Raw genomic sequence first — 21,325 nt, 5'->3', positions numbered from 1 at the left:
GTGGTGCGGGAGTGGGACCGCCCTGCACCACCAAACCTATGCAGGAACTGCCTTCAGATCAGGAGTTTTCTCTTGGACTAGCGAGTGGTGCTGTGGTGTTCCCAGGGCTGTGCCTATGAAATAGGCACCGTAATGGGAATGTCAAAGGCAGTATCTGAATGGCGGGAACTGTTGCAGTCCATGTTGTGCAAGTACTCGTGTGCATGCACACATGGGAGCACATGTTGTGCCTTCCTCCCTATGTGCATCCATATTGTGTGAGGCACTAGGGGGCCTTATACTGCTCCCTTTATTTACTCACCGCCGCATATTTCATGGAGGCCGCACTGCCATGAAAAGTGTAGCGGTGAGAAAACTCGAACTATGCTTGGCAGGGCCGCAGAGGCACAACCAAGTATATTTTGGCCGTAAGACTGCCGTGCCATTAGTTGCGGTTGTCCCAGGGTAGCTCGACCGCCCTGGTCCTAATAGGGCGGTGCTAAAAACCATCTTGCCACCGCAAGTCTGGCGGTCCGCGGTCCAACTGACTCATGTTAAGCCCCTTAGTCAGTATTTTGGAACTGTATGCACTTATCTTAACATTTTGCAGTGTAAAACTTGTGATGTCTGTAAAGGTATCCTCGACAAGAGCTTTAAAAAATAAAACTGTTCTAGTAGGTCCGGCAAACATTTTAGGTAAATTAATGTGTTGTTCGATGATGACAAGTCTTTGGAGAATTCTTTCCATGCTGCTGGATCTTTGAGCACATTCACTTTCCTTTAATGGTGCTTGTGTTGCAGTTCTTTTAAACTATTTTCGTTATCATTGTCATCTGGAATAGAATGTCAAAGTTCCTAATGGTGTGAGGCATCCCATATAAATCAAGTATAAAGAAGTGCACATCAATTGTTCATGAGATGTGTAGTGGAAAATGAATGACAGCATGAAGATAGCATGTAAAATTGCAACTCTTATGCATGAATAAATTACTAACACTGGGATCTTTCAGACTAGTGTGCTACCCATCTACAAAGAGCTTCAGCGTCTCATCACAGGTAGTAGGCACTAGATACATACTCTTAAGATACCAATACCCAAGGCTGAAACTCTAAGAGCCGAAAAGCTGTATATTGAAAGTGATAAGTTAGATTATAGTAAAATGTATATTTGTTATCATCCCTCACTTCTGAATCTTGTGGTTTGGGAGTAATTCCAAACAGAAAGCAATAACATGTGTGTACATACTTACCTCTAATGTGCACACATTGCTTCACAACAGCTGGAATTATTTATCTGATGTGCATGCTGTGACCTCTGTTAGAGCAGATTTGTATACACAGAACTCTCTCCTACTTAGAGAAGCAATAATGCTTATGGCAGGATCTGGGGTAGTCACGCCTGAAGGCACATGACAGAGCACTGAAAATTCACTTGTGGCATCTGAACTCTTGTTCCTGACACTCATCACCACAACCGAAGTCCACAGAAGAACATGCACGTGAGGTTTTCACCACAATTCATATCATAAAGTCACCATGCACCCAGTCATGGGCTGTCATTTGACATTCTTACGCATTCAGGAAGTCATAGACTTGGTTTGCTTCCATTTACCCATTTGGACCAACACACTTAATAGCAATGATTTGTGAAATGAAAGCTCAGGCTGTGACAACCATTATTGTGACCTGACAGCCTTGTTGTGGACAGGCCATCAGGTTAGAGGATTTGGACAGTGAATCGAGCAGAGACTCCGCCTTTGGAAACCCTTCTATTCCCCACCTCCAAACTGGCCAGTAGGCCAACAGCCATTTTTTGGCAGGCGACTTGCTTCAGCCAAACTTTAAATAATCTCCTTAGTCCCTTCTTAGTGACGGCAAATTAGCTGAATAAAGAAATTTGCCAAGCCAATGCAAAGACATCTTCACAAAGCATAGGGTTAAAAAGGATGCAAAGCTTGTCCAACTGATAAAAGATATTCTACCTGATGTGAGCTAAAACTTATTCCGATGGTCTGTATTTCACTATTATTGATCAAACATTGGTACCGGTCAGTAAACAGGAAAAGTTTGTGAAGGTATTCTCTTTAACACATAAAAGGTAGCCAGGGAATACAGATAAACCGTGGTATGAACAAAGACATTTAATAACAGTTGACTATATGAGTATAATTAAGTCTCTCAGATAAACAACGCCAATTATTAACAATATGGAAGCCATAACCTTTCTGGTTCGGCTTATTGGGTGACAAAAGGTTCTGCAAAATTTTTGAAAAAGACTATAACTTATCATGTGCGTTTATAAAGCACACATTCACGTCTTAGGGTATATTGACGGTGAATAACATCTTTATTCTCACACATCTTCAATGGTACTGATTGATCAACTTCTGAAGATGAAAACAATGAATGGATACCTGGGAATTCTTGCTGTTACCATGAAGTCAAACACAGCTTCTTAGTATGGATGCATTAGGACACTGTGCTTTCATACCAGATTAAGGCTTGCATGAGTTACACTCACATAGGACCTGGTTCTTTGATAGAACTTTTATATGTTATTGAAGAATATATGAAGACCATTGGAGGGTAAGGCGATCATTTCATCCTAAATTGATCTTGGCAGGTACCTTGGCAGGTCCCAGTGGCCGCTCCTCCACTAAGTGTGTGCTGCAATCAACCTTGCATTTTTCTGTATTAGCAAAACTCTATTTCATTTGGTACGTAAGTGCTTTCCACAAAGAAACAAATAACATCTTAATTCTATAATACTTGTGTTTTTTTTAGTACAACTGTAGATCCCAGGGAAAAACTAGACATCCTTCTGAAGACTTACAAAGAGATTGAAACTACAGTGTCACGTGTTGTGGGAAAGGCTTATAGCCTCTCTATGGATGACCTCCTGCCTTTGTTGGTGTATGTGGTGTCACGAGCAAGGTAAAAATACACTTAACTGATCAACTGTGCGCATTCTTGATTTTGCTGTTCTTCAGGGAAGATTATAAAAATACAGATTAGCAATGGGAAAAAATCAGCAGTGGTGCATAAACAGGAAAGACAATTCCAAAGATAATCAGATACATCTGATTTCCGCTAATTTAGCTACCATTGCCTGTTACTTGCAGCCACTACCCCTTTTCTCTATTTCTTTCTGCATTACAGAGGAATACGTACCCACGCCATAAAAAAGGTCCCTCTTTCCACCCACAGAACCTCCATGGGAGGTGCTGAGTCCTGGTAAAGCAGCACGTTACTTTGTCAAGAAACAGTGCATTACTGTTTAGTGCCCAGACACATCAAGTAGGGATACTGGCGGAATGGAAAGCTGACAGTGTCAAAATAGCTTGTGTACCGCCTTTAATCACATCAGAGGAAAGAGGAGCTGGGAGGGTAACAGAGAGAAAGGTCCTGGCCAAATGGGCGATTCCACATTTACTAAAAATTGTAAAAATAAAATGTTTTTTTTCTTTAGAATTCAGCATCTAGGAGCCGAAATTCATCTCATTAGGGATTTAATGGACCCTGAAAATGTGGGTGGGATGTTCGATTTCATGCTCACTGCACTGGAGGTAAGATAAGACTAAGACCAAGATGCTACTTAAAACAATGTATATAGTTTTGTATTCTCTGGCTTGCTTGTAAATCTGATGGAAAGCCTGAAGGCCTTCAGCTTTTGACAAAGCTAGCAATGATGATGTTGCTACTGTTTCCCAGTTTTTATTTATTGTTCAAATAATTTGCCTTGCTTGTTAACATATTCAAAGTTAAACAATCATTTGCAATGCAATAGGTCTCGCATTAGGAAAGTTTCAGCTATTGGTATTGTAAATGACTCATTTTTTATTTATGTGTTGGTTTTTAAAATAGCAAACTTAATAGCTTTGTCGTTTACAATGCCAATAGTTTTAACTTTCGCAAATGTGACACTTATAGCATTTGTAATGCAATATGTGTTGTATTTACGTGACTTAGATGTATTGATATTTCAAATAACAATGGCTTTTACATTTTTTAATAATTAATACTTAAATAAAAGTTATTGTAATTTATAATAGCAATAGCTTAAACTTTTGTTAAAAAAATTTGTGAAGATTATGTAAATTGTATTTTCTTGTAACGAAAATCTAAGAACAGAAGTGAAATATTATCATCTTTTTGTGACATTTGTAATAAAGCTTGAACATATTTGAACCAGTTGTTGAATGGTTGCACAGATTGATGCTGTAGTGGTGCTGAGTGATGTTGTAGTGGCGACAAGTGATGCTGTAGCGTTCAGTGATGCTGTGGTAGCTCCTAGTGATGTTGTATTTTCCATGAGTGATGCTGTGGTGGTGCTGAGCGATGCTGTGGCAAAGCAATAGATAGATAGAGTGAGGGCGATAGATAGATACAGTGGCGGCGATAGATAGTGTATTTATGTTGCATTAAGTAGCATTGAGTAGTGTAAGAATGAGGTGTGTAATTATACGGCACTAAGAGGTATTAGGTGGAGTGTATTTACGTTGCATTGAGAAGAGTAATTATATGGGGTGTAATTATTTGGGACTGAGTTTTAATATGGGGAGTGTATGTTGTATTCAGTAGAGTAATTATGTGGCACTGAGTGGTATTTGGAGTGCATGTTGCATTGAGTGCAGTGTAATTACGTAGCATATAATTATATGGCACCGAGTGGTATTGTTTGGAGTGTATGTTGCATTAAGTGCAGTGTAATTATGTAGCATATTATGTGGCACTGAGTGGTATTGTGTGGAGTGTGTGTTGCATTCAGTAGAGTGTACTTATGTGGCACTGAGTGGGATTTGGAGTGAATGTTGCATTGAGTGCAGTGTAATTATGTGGTGTGTAATTGTGAGGCACTTAGTAGTATTTGGAGTGTATGTTGCATTGAGTGCAGTGTAATTATGTAGCATGTAATTATGTGGCATTGAGTGGTATTGTGTGGAGTGTATGTTGTATTCAGTAGAGTGGAATTGTGTTGTGTGTAAATTTGTGGCACTGAGTGGTATTGTGTGGAGTGTGGGTTGCATTCAGTAGAGTAATTATGTGGTGTGTAATTATGTGGCAGTGAGCGGTATTTGTAGTGTATGTTGCATTGAGTGCAGTGCAATTATGTTGCATATAATTATGTGGCACTGAGTGGTATTTGTAGTGTATGTTGCGGTGCAGAGTGTGTGAGGCAGCGCAGTGTGTGAGGCAGCGCAGTGTGTGTGTGTGAGGCAGCGCAGTGTGTGTGTGAGGCAGCGCATTGTGTGTGTGTGAGGCGGCGCAGTGTGTGTGTGAGGCGGCGCAGTGTGTGTGAGGCGGCGCAGTGTGTGTGTGAGGTGGCGTAGTGTGTGTGTGAGGCAGCGCAGTGTGTGTGTGAGGCGGCGCAGTGTGTGTGTGAGGCGGCGCAGTGTGTGTGTGGGGCGGCGTAGTGTGTGTGTGAGGCAGCGCAGTGTGTGTGTGAGGCAGCGCAGTGTGTGTGTGAGGCAGCGCAGTGTGTGTGAGGCACCACAGTGTGTGTGAGGGAGGGCAGTGTGTATGTGAGGCAGCGCAGTGTGTGTGAGGCAGCGCAGTGTGTGTGAGGCAGCGCAGTGTCCAATGTGTTGGAAGGCCCTGGTTACTTCAGCATGAATGACGCACCTGCACTTCATAGCAGCTAGATTTAGACCGGCATTGCAGGATTATAAACCCCTTAGAAGCTCTTGAATCGTCTGTACATCCAGTTCTAGGGTCACAAGACGCATTCTTTTGTTTTATCCATTTCCAATACACGTGGCTGTGTTTGAATGTGACGTGGTACTGCTTAGCCCAAAACATGGACTTCAAACGTCTGGTCGCAGAGCGGTGCAGCCGCCTGCAGGCTGGAAGCACACTGCTTGATATGGAATGACTTACATTTAAACAACAAGTCCCAGGCTGAAAAGCGCGAGGGCAACGCTCCCACACAGCATGCTGCCAGCGGGCGGTGGTCTCAACCCCTGCTGTCTTTTGGCTTTGAAGCGCTGTGAGGAGGAGAAGGAGGAAGAGCTTGGCCATAGGCTACAGTTTTATTTCTGCACCCAAGTCAGCCTCAAGCAGAAGATATGAAAACCACCAAAATTTGCTGCCCGGCAGTGAGACTGCAACACGTCCGGGGACGGGCAAACTTAAACCAGCACTTCCCAGGAAGAGGGTGCGACCGTGCGAGCTCTCATCATACATGCTCCCACATTGCCTGAGATATTTGCGTAATCCACTGCCGGGTGCAACTTAGACACGAATCTTGCGTCCACCTCCATGCTGGTCCTCGTCTTAAAACGGCGTCAAGTTCGGAAAAGATGATGTCCTGCACCGCATCTTCTCCTCGCGTGCAGGCTGTGTGCGGGTACCAGTAGCTCTCTGTGGAGCGAGGGGCTGCAGGAAGCAACAGGCACTGAAGGCGGGAAGGAGCCAAGGAGAGAAGGGCAGATAAATAGGGGAGTGGGACGCAGCGTCCAAGGTAGCCAGTAGGAGGGTACCTGTCATCCCTGAGGCCGGGGGTGGGGTGCAGAGGGAGGGTGAGTGGGGGAGTAGGAGTGGTTTGGAGAAGAGATGCGCTACTGACGCTGAATGCAAGAACCCTACCGCAGGTGTAGCCCCTCTCCTCCAAGCACCGGGTCTTTCGCAAGGGTGGGGGTCAGCCACCTATTACCTTCGCCCTGAAAGTCTGTCTGGGAGTGGGGGCTCCAAGAGGATGTGGCATAACCGCTAGAGCGGTCGTCCTCGAAGCTGTGAAGCAACCCGCAGTCACATTACGACTTTCTGATTACATTGGTGGTGAGGTGATGTTAGAGTAGGTGCTGACGGTGCAACCCACAGGGTGCAGGGCTGTTATTCTGGGAGTGGGTTTCTAAATGATTGCCCTGATCATCTGCCACGTGTTTTCAGTTGTTTCTCTTCTGCACCACGCACGTGCGTCTTTAGCTCAGGTGAGCAGCGACACGTCAGGCACCGCTGTCCTGTCTGTCTCCAGTCACCCGTGACAGACCCAGCTGCTTGCTGCTTCTGATGTTTATCGTGTCTTTCTAATCTCACGCGCTCAGGGCAGGTTTTGCTGGAGGGGACAGTGAGATAATCTTGTTATCGATTCTGAAAACAACTTCTCGTATTATTAGACATTTGTAGATATTATAGACGCATTTTGCAGCGTATATGCAAGGGTAGCAAAAAAATAAATGAACAAATGTTTTTTTTCCTCCTTGATGTGATGGCTGACTGACGACTGCCCAGGGACTAGGCCGCTCCCACTCACAGAAAAAATCGTTTTTTTCTAATAAAAGAAGTGTTTCAATAAACTTCAATAAGAAAGAAATGTACTCGTGACTCACCTGCCACAAGCATACACATCAAGGACACCAGTAACAGCAACATCGCAGCTCTTCGCGTCTATAATAACAAGCTTAGTATCCGGGCTGGGAGGAGTGGGAGGGCGGGGGCTGCCTGCACATGCACAACATTTTAAAGTTTTGTTTTGAGGTCGGAGCGCGAGCCCGGAGCGACAGCGAAGTGCTGTACCGTACCTGAAGTCCCGGGACCCAGGAGGGAGCCCGGGCGAAGACCAGCGGGGAGACTGCGGGACCCCCAAGCATAAGGGGAGAGCCCCGCTTCTTGCTGGAATGACAAAGGAGCTTGAGTGCTCTGCGAGGCTCCCGAGAAGCCCGAAGCCCAGTTAGGTAAGAGAGGGGAGGGGAGAGGGGGTTGCCTGTATGTGTGTGCCTGCGTCTGGGTGCCTGCGTGTGTGTGCATGTGTGTGTGTGTGTGTGGGTGGGTGGGTGGGTGTGTGTGTGTGTGTGTGTAAGTGCGTGTGAGCGCGCGCGTGTGTGTGTGTCTGTGTGCATGCACGTGCGTTAGGCTGACTTGCTGTGTATGTGGACGGAGCCGACGTCCACGTTCACGCAGGCAAATCCAGCAGCAGAAGCGCGTGGCACCCTCCTGTCCCTAATTCCCCCGAGACGGACGACTAAAGTTGTCGAACTGGAGCATCCTTCGGATGCAACTCCAGCTCGACCTAAAAAGGAACAAATGGAAAGATAATTAAAAAAATAAACATCACCACGTGTTAAACAAGCATTTACAATGCAATATGTTTCGCAGCATTAAAGTTTGAGTTTTTGGCATTGTATATGACAATGCGTTGCATCCCCAAAATAATGTAAACTTTGAATTGGTGTAGTGGCAGAAGTACAGGCTAACTGACTCTTCGCACGCACCCATTCAGTTGTTGGCCTCTCAGCTGAGTCAGCCAACTCGACAAAAAAGCATTGGCAAAGCCACTAGGATGGTAGCCAATCCCAGATCTACTGGCTTTGTAAATTCAACTGGCTAGTCCTGCTGTTTCAGAGCACAATGAATTATCAAATTCACACCCTAATAGCCCCCCTTCCCTATTATCCCCGTCTTGCCATGGACTGACTTCATGCAGGCCAGATGAAGGCGTTTGAAGGATCACAGTCTACCTATCATGTGCATATCATGCCAGTGAGCTGTACTCTACCTATGTGCTGACGTGAGGGATGTGCGCATAATATCGCATATCATTTCATGTGCTGCCCCTGCCATACACACATGAGAATGAGGGGCTAGAATTAAATATTTTGGATCCAATGCACACTGTTAATCTTCTTTTAGTTTCAAGAAAATAGACAAGCAAAACCACTGACCTCCATGTTTCAAACTATCACTGCGGTGAAGGGGTTCAGCTGACAATCAACCACAACCACAACACCACTATTCACTGCCCTATACAAGTCCGTCCATCCACAATTCCAACCCTATTTGTATAGGCATATTCTGAATATCCAACCACATGCGTGCACAGCTAATAGAATAATTTCACATGCACACAACGAAGTGCACATTCCTTTTGTGACTGGCCCTCGAGCAATCCAGAGCTGCAAGCGGTGGTGCACACTTCCACAGCTCAGGTAGTTTTGATGATGGGCACTCCGAAAGCACAGTACAGTAGCAGCTCCCACCTTCTTCATATTTCATTCACACGCATGCAATACAATACGACAAAGCGGTGTTGGCCTTCTGCTCGAAAGAAATTTCTTGACAAGGTTAGTGTTGCGACATTAAAGGTGCTATTTTTGGTTGGCGAGGGAGGGAGATGGTTTGAATTGGTTTAATAATCCAGGGCCTCAGGCCCCACTATGCTGCCCTGGGTGCCACTTTCATTTGTTTTTGATACACTGGACTTGGTTACAAACCAGAGAAACTTAAAAAAAAAAAATACATAATTGTTAGTCTACAGGTTGCGCTGTAATCGCCACGAGACCTAAAAATCCTGGTTCATAAAAGAACATACGCAGTTAGTTTTCGTTGCTGATACTGCGCCCATTGTGTGAGCAGAATGGGGAGGTGTGTGATTAAATCATACGTCCCCGAAAAGATCATCACGGGGCGTGTTCCATGGAATCACCTTTCACACCTCATTTCTTTGTTAAAAGAGCCTTTTGTGTGTTATTAATTACTGCAATTTGTTACTGCAGGGACCCCTAGTGACCCCGGAGGATGGAAATATGATTAATGACATGCTGCAGGGAGGCTAATTATTGAAGTGCAGCCGAGTGCGCCGCGCGCTCCAGATATTAATGCCGCCGGCCTCCAGGACACCTCGGCCGGAGCAGGGTCAGGGGGTGGGGTGCAGAGGGCGGTAATAATCGTTTGATGCTTTTTATTCTGAGAAAAACGCTTCCTTTTTATCGAACATTTCCGCAGCATGGTCTCTGGAGCTAGAGCCATGCACTTGGCGCCTTGGCTACGGTAGTCCCTGTGCGTTTCTTTCTAAAGTACACTGTACATCAGGTAGTGCATGTATGTAGAAACTACTCGGAGGGGTGGACTCCCGTTATTCAGACTTGCTTCCCCCAAAGATAACCCCAAACACCTCTGCGAGGTTCTCCATCTGGAGACATGTGTTAAGTAAGACCCCTCCCCACCTTACACTCATCCTCCGAGAAAGGTTCTGGTTGCCACAGCGGAGATGTGGGTGGGGTGGAGGGAGTTCCTCTCTCTGAGATAAGCTGGCCCGATTGCTTCCACACATCATTTACCACCTCCTTGGCTGCCTGTTGATTAACAGAGAAGGAGCCAGTCCCGATATAGTATTTACAATTAGCGCGACCAAATATTTAAAGTAAAACTATAACTAGATCGGGCAAGCTTGGGGTGGAGAGGGGTGCGTCAAAGGCAATAACCAAAAAAAAAGCCAAACATAACACAGCACTGGAAAGGCAGCGCAGGACACATGGCATGGAATAAATCAAACGACCACCCAGCGGCGCAATTCTTCTCAAGGAGAGGTTAGATAAGGCCATCCATATATTAAACTTTAGCAGTGATCACATGTGAACGCTATAATTAGAAAATGCGGCATTAAAAATGGAAATGTAATAACAGAAAGAGCACTCACAAGCTCGTACATTTACAGCTTAATGTCAAAGTTTAGGAGGAAAAGCTACACACCAGTCACAAAAATAACATTTGTAGAATCTGCCTGAAATGCGGCTTATCAAGATCACAAATAAGGAATAAAACGGGGAGTAACATGTTTAAAAGGATTGGGTCGGTCCTTACCTGCACCAATCGGGCCAATCAGAAGTGAAAAAGTCAGCCAAAGAGCCATTATATTCCTCACTTATGGAGCTGCTCAACCACAACAAACAGAAGCATATTTGCAAACAATCTGCTTGTGATATTAATTCCTTCACAGAGCGGAGACGGCCTATAATGGAGAGCAGTGCAGGCGGTGGATCCAAACAAGGTCCCGGTGTTGGCAGCATGGTGGTCAGCCTCGCCAAGGGATGGAGCGGGGACATGCGGGTACTAGTCCGGCTGTATGTGAATTCACTGGGCCGAAGCAGGCCACCGTTTATCCAAGCTGCCGCCTCTAGACCCACCCGGAGACCCGACTCATGGCTGCAACCACAACGGAGCAAACTTTCCCAGCCGCTGCCAGCCCAGGCAAAGAGCAGGCACGTGCCTCGCAGAGGAACAAACGTGGTGTTGCGACTACTAGTCAAACAAGCATTAGATGAGTTATTTATTTTGAATTTTGTACCGTAAATTAAAATATCTACCGTTGTGTCATGTAAGGTACATTTTACTAAATAAAACGCCCTTCGAATGTTCCAAAACGGTAGCGAATTAGGCTATGTATACAGTTGCTTCTGTTCTATCCTCTTTCTGCTTCACATACAGTGTAATCACGCAACTAAAACAGTCAAGTAGGATTAATCCCACAATAAAGTGTATCGATACATAAAACTACATTTCCCGGATTTCTCTAGTTTCGTTGTCCATGAAAGCTTCCCCAGCTCACGGGGAGGGCGGGACGGCAGAATGTATCCGAGTCGTGATTGGTCCAATGCTGTTTACACCTCGCTTCCATTGGCGGCAGCTGCCTGACGCCCCTCTGGGTAGGCTGCACCGTAAGATCCGGTCATGGGAGTGGAAGAGACCTGTGTGTGTCAGGCTGGGCACTTGTACCCATGGAGGACGCCGAGGGGGCTGTGGCAGGGGGGCAGGTCGGAGACTTTCATGGTGTCGAGGAGATCATCGAGGTGTTGGAGCTGAATGACGACGACCAGGACCCGGGTACTGAGGGGGCGCAGTGGGGTCAGGGGTACAAGATGTGCTGTCTGGACTCACAATTTCAAAGGTTGGCTTTTTCGAAAGTAGGAATGAGGCGGCGGGGGGGGGTCGGGTCTCTATGTGTGTGTGTGTGTGTGTAAGTGTAGGTGCGTGTGCGCGTGTGTGTGTGTCTGTGTGCATGCACGTGCGTTAGGCTGACTAGCTGGGAATGTGGACGGAGCCGACGTGCGCGTTCACGCAGGCAAATCCAGCACCAGAAGCGCGTGGCACCCTCCTGTCCCTAATCCCCCGAGACCGACGACTAAAGTTGTCGAACTGGAGCATCCTTTGGATGCATCTCCAGCTCGACCTAATAAAAGGAAAAGGCATAGTACATTGATTTACAACATTAATTATATTAACATGCAAATAAATCTGGAACCTAGGCATAGCATTGACTAAAGGACTACCATTTGCAAAAACTGAGGAGTCGACCCACGTAAATAAAGAGTCCATATTGCACGGGATCAGAGACCTAAAAAGAAGACCAATGTATGCTTAGAGAAGTGAGGGCTTTTTCAGTGATTTTGAAAAGCTTATGTGTTTGTATCTATGAGACTCATAAGGACTACAAAAGAAAAGCTCTACACTGGTTGGTTACATGAAGAACAAGAGAACACGATACAGTGCTACCATTATCCATAGCAGATGGCAGGTGCGGAATAAGGTGTGACAAGTGACCCAACATGCGCATGCATGTCATAAAGCAGATCAAAAGATAGAATTTGTGATAGAATATCACCATGAAACAAAACAGGCAATAATTTGACATTAATGAATTTATTAATATGTGTGTGGCATTATGAGAAATTACATGAATAAATGGGCACATGAACTATGGAAATAGTACCACTTGCAGCATTGTGAGTACTGTATTGTAAGTGATCAGAATGAATGATCACTTGACTGATCATTCAAAAAAAGATAGAGGTTTTTTGTCTATTAGTGAAAGTTAGGAGTGCATAGTCCACACTACCATTTAGTGAATATGTTCAGTGACATATTGAAATTGTGTATGCACGGTGGATCGTGTTTGTGTGTTCCTTCAATGTGTTTCGTGGTCTTAGGCAATATTTACCACCTTCCTCAGGACAAGTAAATTAGTTGACTCTTCCCAACTGAATATCTATAAAAACATATAATACATTTTCTGAAACAAAATCATTTGACATACATGAAAGACTTCACAGTTTTGTGACATTGATAGTAAATGTTTTCACTGAGTAAATCTCATTTTCTAACCATATGTACTGACCCAGTATCCCGTGGTATAAAAATACAACTGTAATTCACTCAACCATGCAGTTATTATTGAAACCAGGTATCTTTTCAAAGTGCAAACGTGCATATCATTAGCATCCACTCATCACATTCATCATACGTGTCTATACATACATTCAATTATCAAATCACAACAAGACCCAAAAATAATTGGGGACTATTACATTCTACTTTATATCACGTCATTCAATCTGTGGTTATGTTTTGGGTGAAACCCCCTCAATCACTATGGGGAAATATTTCTTAAACCTAGGGTGATGATAAAACCACATGGTCCCATCATTTAAATCAGAAAAGGTCAAATATAAATAAAGTCATCCTAGTAGAGATACTGACCTAAATAGGTCTAAAATGGGTGTGTCTGCAAGAACAAATCATACTCGACAGCGCAGTGATATGACATATCTGCTCAAAGTCAATAGTCCCAAAGAAATTGACAGGAGTAGAAACAATAAAACCTAAAGTAATCAAATCGAGCTCCCAGTCATACTCAACAAAACTGACAGATCAAGCCATGCCCAACACCCAAATTTCATACTGGACTTACTTGATTCACTACAGAAGTTCACTATTCAAGAATATAATAGTGTGAATCTAATATAAGATCTCTACATCGTAGGTGAATCTGATCTCTTCCAAATCTCTGTGGAAAACATTTTTCAAAACTGCACTTTAAATAACTAAATAAGATGTAATATCTCCATATAGGTATTCTTAGCTACATGAAGGGCCCATGCTGCACCTGCATCCAATTAGACTAGAAGAAAATAGTCTTGACCGATTTGCGTCTAAACACTATGGCAGCAATCGGTGTCAGCCATGTTTTTCTGATATTGCGCAAACCTCTTGCCCGGTTTAGACAAACTAATAAAAGAACAACGTCCATTTTAAAAATAAAATAAAATACATTCCCAAAGTTATATCGAGTTTTACAAATTTGAATTTATAATGCATGTAAGCAAAGAAAAATAAGGAAAACTCCAATGAAAGGTTGAACCGAAGTGGATAAAAAAATAGAAACATGCAGTCAAGCCCACCAACAATCTGAATTATTGGGCAATATAATCGATTGGCCACTGCACGTAGTGCCTCACTTATGCATTCCTCTTTACCCAGTATAAACTCCATAAAAGGGGACTCTCTTTATAGCAAAATATGATAATGCATAAAGGAGAATAGAAATGGAAACTAGCTTGCAAACAACCAAGGTGACAACACAAAGGCTAATAATAATCAAGATATTGGTATTCAATAATGTAATAGACTGACCTCGTAACTCAAAGAATGAGGGTAATTCAATCATATGTAGGGGTTAGGAATAGAAGTTCCCATCTGATCCACAACATAGGTTGGTCAAATAAACTACGACAATACTAGAAAGGTCATGGAATAGAATGGCCAGTGGCCACTATAGCTCGCAGCGGTTGTTGTTTGCTGCCTGGGACTTACGCCTGCCATCGGAGGGAGAGAGGGAGCACAGCGGGAGTCCAATAACCAGGAGCCCGCAGTCACCATCACCGCGCTCCTCTCCCTACCGCTCACAGCCTATATTTTTGGTTACGCCCACCACTTCGTGGGACGCGCGAAGGGCGGGCCCGTTCGAGTACGGACGAGGATGGGACGGGCCTCCCTCTTATGTTTGCAACCAAATGAACATTCAAAGGTTAGTACCTATACATTGGTTGGCCTCTGCTGATTGAACCCTTTTTGTAAAAGCTAACGCAACCAGAGAAGTAACTGTTTTCCAATCCCCTCCTGCAATGACTACCTCCAAGGGGGGGAAGGGTAGAAAGTCTATTCCTGGCGGGTCGATTGTGGGAACCTTGGACCAATTTCTTACTAGGGCCTCCTCCATGTTGGCACATGAAATAGAAATAACTGAAAGGAGGTTATCCCTGGATCCCGCCTTTGACAAACGGTCATCTATGGGCAGGTTGGCACAGGCATCGTCGCCAAATCAACAACGAATTATAGAGACTGCTTTTTTAGGCGACAATGGAGAGGGCTGCCAGCAAGTACAAGCAGAAGGAAGTCCGTCTGTTTCTTCAGCTAGTATGGATGTTGTACCTGATGTCCAATGTGTTTCTGCTCAAAATCATGAGTTCCTCGGTTCGCCAACTTTAAAATTGCAAACTCAATCTGCCAGCAGTTCTAAAACGGGGGCTAAAATTCCTGCATTGGATACAATTCCTAAAAGGAAGCGTGGAGGAGCCCCTTTGGAAAACAGGACAGTGAAAATCCAGAAATGTAGTAATGTGGGGGAAGGCCAAATGACAACATTTCTAACAGCCCTGTTCTATGCCAGTCCAATGAACAACGGTCTACGCCCCTATCAATCCCTGGTGATGTGTGTCCTACGGAGTTTGGAGAAAATTTTTGGGTCAAGATGGAAAGTATTTTTACTAAGTCATGCCGTCCTTTTTATGACAGACTTAATATTATAGAAAGCAGACTTTCGCACCTTGAACTATTGTTTGCTTCTGCCCAGGCGGAGGAGGGGGGTACACAAGTTAATGATGATAATGGTAATACAGAGAGGCGGTCTAGGCTAGTGAATGTAGTTTGCCGCCATTCTGTCCCATCCGAAGTGAACAATGTAGCTGATTTATCCCCCCAATTGTACTGCCTAGTGACCACATACCTCAACCTAGTGACAGTGCTGTGATTAACAATTCAGTAAGGAGCAGAAATAAGGTGAATGGGGGGTAGAGGGACTAAGAACCAACAACCTCCACCTAATAGTAGTACAACTTGTGATTTCCATTAAAAGAACAAATATGTATAGATCTTCCTCCTGAGTCCTTCCGTATGTGGTGGTGCTTGCAGGGGTTCCAGCTTTGAGCCAGGGAAAAAGGGAGGATTACAGTGACCTTAAAAATAAATGTATCCACTGGCTGAACTATAATAGGCCACTTCCTACACATGTATCTAGCGAAATTCTTTTTGGACAACGAGTGGATTGGGTGGGGCCACGGGAGAAAAACATTAGGGGGGACTGTGTTGTAATTCATTTTCGGAAAAGATGGGCGGTTAAACATATCTGCAACTGGGTCCCAGTACGTTCAGTACCGCAAATTCAATCCCTTCCCCTAATGTACTTCTATCCTGCTTCCCCTATTGACCTCAGATCCAATAGAGGAGGCCAGTTTTGGGGGGACTGTGATACGCTGGGTCTTAGTGCCAATGTTGGGCACGCTAATTGGAAGGGAGCAAACATCTATACCCCTAAAGATGTTACGTTTCCCCAGAGTAATAGATTCAGTGTTCTGAGCCAAATAGATTGACGACAAAAGAGTTGCCTGTCCCCATCTCCCCACACTGATGTTCAGGGTTCATCTGTAGCTAGGGAAGGCTCAGAGACAAATGTCTGTTCTATTATTCTAGGTGGGTGGGCCAGCCCGGGAGGTTACTAGGTGTATGGATAGGGGCGGTAGTGGGAATAACTCGGCTGGTGTACTCCTTGGAGTTTTGTCTTCGGTAATACAGGAGGATGCATGTTGTGCTGCATCCCCGTTGGTAGTGGGAAGGAACCACGATAGTGACGTTTGGGAGATGGGTCCAAGCTCTAGTAGGATGGGGAAGTCTATTGTCAGCCCACTTGCTGGGGATGATAGCTGTAACATGGTACAAAAGGAAATCCTGGGGAGGGAGTCAAATGAAAACATTAAAATCCTCTCCTGGAATGTGGCTGGGATTAAAAACAAACTATTATGCCCAGATGTAGAGAAGTGTGATGCTTGCCTAATGCAGGATACGTGGGCACTGGAAGAAACCCAGAAGAGAGGTTTTGCCACTTTTAGTACATCGGCTACAACAAAGGGTAGGGGCAGACCATCGGGGAGTTTAAGCATCTGGGTGGGTATTCACCTGGGTGCCAATGTAGTGCAGATGCCAACTAATTCTCTGGATGTGCAGTGTGTCCTTTTAACACTCCCAGATAATACACAAATTGCCCTAATAAACATCTATTCAAGGCCCATCCAGAGTGGGCAGGAGTCTCGAGTAATTGATCAATTGAGGCAGTTTATTTCAACTCTTGACCCAGCGGTTATTCTAATAGGGGGGGTGATTTTAACTGCCAGTTTGAGCCCCTCACTGACGTAAGCATAGATGACCTAGACGACGAGGACTATCATTGGCATATCCCGGAACCCCATATTCCAGTAGTTAGAGCATGGACGCCGCTGGTCCTCCAAATAAATTTGCTTACTCTGTTGTCCTCTCTGAGGGCATGTAATGGGAGGACAAAGTCGGATAGACCTGGCCGATCAACCTTTAATAGAGAAGAATAAAACTCCATTCTAGATTATATCCTAGTTGAATCCAGAATATGGGATATGGTCCTGGATTTTCAGATCTATCCTAGGAAAGATAGTGACCACAACCCCCTTGTTATGACACTTAAACCAGGGTGTTTGGGCCTGTCTAATCCTGCAGCTGAGCCCAACTCAGTAGCACATCCTCTCTCGCTATCTAACAGGCGGAGAGTTAAATGGCCACACATACATGGTTCCCCCAAAAAGCTTGCAAATATATACCAATGGGTAGTGCCGCACTTAAGAGATATGGGAGAGGTGGGGGTAATCGCCATGCATTCAGGACTATAGGATAAGCCTTTGAAAATACACAGTTGACCTCGAAACTGTTTGATGTGTTTTACCCGTAAGGAAGAAAAAAGGCAAAACCTGTCTCAGCCCATCCTTGGTACAATGCTAACTGTCGTAATGCTAAAAAAGATTTGATATTTGCTGTAAAAGCAAAGGATAAGATAAGGATTAAGCAATGTCGGCTCAACCACAAGCGAATCATCCAAAGGGAAAAGAAAGAGTGGGAAGCGGATAAAGGGCTTATCTTAGAATTGCACTTAAGTCCAAAGATTTGAAATCTTTTTGGGCAATTGTTAGCTCTGGGGTTAGGGTGGGCAGAATGGCAGCTGAACCAAATATAGCTGCAGCATCTTGGGAAGTTCATTTTGGAGCCCTGTATGCATACTCGGGCAATGACGTTTTTTTTAACCCCACTCCCAGGTCTCCTCCATGAGCATCGATTGGAGGGGGTCTGGGAGATTACCTCAACTAAAGTAGAAGCCACCATTGATAAACTATTACCTAATAAGGCGCCCGCTTAGATAAGCTCCTGGGGGGACTTGTTTCGGCCTGAACTAAAAATATGAGCCCCATATTTATGTGTTCTTTTTAATGCCATACTAAAGGGCTTGGACCCGCCGGATACCTGGCGTGGTGCAGAAATAGTCCCTATTTACAAAAAAGGCTGTCCTTTAAAACCGTCCAACTACAGGCCTATCAGGCTGATAGATGTCACTCAAAAATTGATGGGACCGATCATTTTAGACATAGTCCAGAGTTGGATAGAGGAAAATGAGATTCTGATCCCTTTTCAGGCTGGTTTCAGGATGAGTACATCGACTGTGGACCAGATATTCAGACTTCTGGTCTTGTATTGGAAAACGGTGAGTGTGGAGGGTGGCCGCCTCTACCTCATTTCCGTTAACCTGGGGTCTGCGTTTGACCTGGTCCCTAGGGATAAATTGTGGAGTGTAGTACTTGAACTTGGTTTACCACCTTACCTCCTGGACGTGCTAATGAGGCTCCATACAGATACCTATGCGCAAGTTAGGTGTGGGAAGCACAGAGAACTGTCAGCCCGCTTCCTGGTGAACCAGGGGTGCGTCCTGGCCCCCACCTTGTTCTGTCTGTACATTAATGGGCTCATTGACCATCGACTTGGAGAAAAGGACACTGATGCCCCAAGGTTAGTTTCAGGTTGGGTGCCCGCCTTGATGTTTGCGGACGACACTTTGTTGTCGTCCAAGACATCAACGGGCATCCAACGAACCCTGGATGGTTTTGCTGACTTCTGTGCATTGAGGGGCACAAGATAAATTTAGATAAGACTAAATTTATGATTTTTAATCCTCCCAGGCAGACACGTCCGAATCCCCTTCTGGGCAGAACCCCACTGGAGCAAGTTAAGACCTTTGAGTACTTGGGCATCACTTTGGGAGAACATCTGGAATGGGATACTCAGTTAGCAAGGGCTGCACTTAAGTTAACTAAAGTGGTGGGGGGGATCCAGAAACTGCACGGAGTGTCTGAGTTCAAGCCTGCTGCTCCTGTCATCGAAATTTACAAATTACAGGCCAGAACGGCCACCTTGTACGGGGCAGAACTTCGGGGACATCAAAGACCTACTAACCTCATGAAGGTAGAACACGCATTTATGAGGAATTTATTGGGTCTTCCAGTGAGTACTCCGTTAGTACCTCTTCGCATGGACCTAGGGCTACTCCCCATTGAGGAGGTAATGGCATTACGCCCTTTAAGGTATTGGAGAAGACTATGGTCAGTGCCTGAACTTGTTTGTTATAAAAACGAATTTTGGGAGATCTGGGATGTATTGAAAATCAAGAAAATCCTGTGGTTAACCCACAATAAGGCAACTAGCATTAGGATTGGCCTACCTGAGCTCTGGGAAGCACCTGATGTAGCCTGTCGAGTGCTAACCAGAGTCGATCTGGTTCGCCATCTTAGGTACCATAATCTATCGTCCCTCCATGCGAGTTCCACAGTGGGAAGATTGACTTTAGAGTTTCTCCAAGTTAAAGTAGGCTACAAAAAGGAAGATTTTTTTTAGATCTGATTTACCCATCATTAGCGAGGAAACTTTATATGCAATTCAGGATGGGTGGTCTTCCGCTCAGGGTGTTTACTTGTAAATGGGACAGTAATAAGAATACTGAGTGCCCAGCTTGTAAATATAACATTGAAAATGAAATCCATGTCTTTTTTTTCTGCCCAGCTTATCAGGCTGTACGGAAAAGTTGGGTGATACCAATTTGCAGAAATCTAGGCTTCAGTCAGTGTGTTCAAGCTTTCAGAGTCCTAAAGTATGACATGCACCCTCCCATTATTGTTGCTGTTTCACGTTTTCTAAATGGAATGTGGCACAGACGTAGGAAATTCATTAATGACGTAATTGGACAGTAGGAAATATTTTTTTGTTTTGTTTTATAATGTAATGAACTTCTTCGATAACCAATACAATGTTTAATCTGGTTTTATGCTTGATGGACGAAGCCATAGTTTTAATTTTTCAAATATGTGTATTTTTATGATTGAGCTTGAATCTCTATGGTTCTTGTCATTTATTCTTTTATTCCCTGCTATGTATGTATTTTATTATGTACTTTTATGGTCTGTTGTGACCGAAATAAAGTTATCGAACGAACGAATGGCCAGTGGTCACTATATCTTAAAGCATGCCAACAACATATGGGAATGCTCCTGTATGTATAGCATCATATTTCATTTATAAGTATTTAATATATAAAGAAAGATTGACATATGCAGTGCATTGCTCACCTATGAAAACATAAGGCGCTCCCATTATCCCTGCTATTCAAGACAATTCTGAAAGTATTGAATTTTAACACGAAAAATTGTTCTCTTAGGTTACCATTAACTGGTTTATTCTAGAAAGAGTAGAGAATACTCTACTCTTTCTAGAATAACCCAGTTAATGTCAATTTTGTTATGACCGGTGCAAAATGGTCGACCAAAGGACCATTAACCTTACTTGTTCTGACAGCTGACTTATGCTCATTAATCATCACTCTGAGTTCACCGACATAACCCAATCCACATGGGTATACAATTAGGTATACTATGTTCTTGCACGGGCAGTTGGAAAATAAACAGATCTCATGGTTTACTCCATGACAAGAGTCTTTTGAGTCATTTATACGGTGCTAACAAACGCTACAATTGTCACATATACAGTTTCTTATAATTGTACTATTTCTGGTAATGTTGATGTGTACTTGTGACTTTCTTTCTCTGTACTTGTGCACTAGTGTGTTTCTCAAAGTTCTGTTGGTCGAAAGGCATACAAAGGTTTCTCTAGTTTGGTACCCTGATCGCTATTTAGAATCTTCCAGTTCCTATTTATAACATTTTTGATCCCATTACTGACTCCTTAGAAGCAGCTAACAAAGCCTAGTTTCTACATCACTTGCTTATTCTTCTCATTAGAGAACATATATTATCCCTGTTATAGTTCCTCGCCTGTTTGTATGAGTTGTTGTTAACTAATCTGTTGGGGTACCTTCTATCTTTCAATTTATTCTTAAGGAACTCTGCATGTTTGTCGTAGTCAGTGATAGAAGTACAATTTTGTCATAGCCGAAAATTGTCAAAATAGGATATTCTCTTTTTGACTTTTGGAATTCAGAGGAAGCGTCGGTCCTAAGGATCAAGAGGAAAACTGGGTCAATGGAGTGGTATACCTCCACATAGATTGTATGATCCTGACAGATTTCAAGACCTGTATTGGGGGTGACACAAGTTTTATGGGTTCCCGCAACGAATAACTAGTTTTTTTGTCCCCAGGCAAATTCAAGCACGCATACCAT

The 21,325-nt window shown here is 44.0% G+C and overlaps 1 protein-coding gene across 1 annotated transcript in view; it reads left to right on the top strand.

Moving 5' to 3' along the window:
• The window catches only part of ALS2CL (ALS2 C-terminal like), a 719,895-nt gene that overhangs the window by 682,275 nt on the left and 16,295 nt on the right, over nucleotides 1-21,325 (top strand). The window contains exons 26-27 of the mRNA XM_086941072.1: nucleotides 2,764-2,913; nucleotides 3,449-3,545. Of these exons, the coding sequence (XP_086797198.1) occupies nucleotides 2,764-2,913; nucleotides 3,449-3,545 (247 nt within the window). The remainder of the gene's footprint in view (nucleotides 1-2,763; nucleotides 2,914-3,448; nucleotides 3,546-21,325) is intronic.

This window comes from Lissotriton vulgaris, chromosome 10 (assembly GCF_964263255.1).
Source record: "Lissotriton vulgaris chromosome 10, aLisVul1.2, whole genome shotgun sequence".
In the NCBI taxonomy this organism is placed as follows: Eukaryota; Metazoa; Chordata; class Amphibia; order Caudata; family Salamandridae; genus Lissotriton; species Lissotriton vulgaris.
This window is presented reverse-complemented; position numbering and strand designations above follow the sequence as displayed.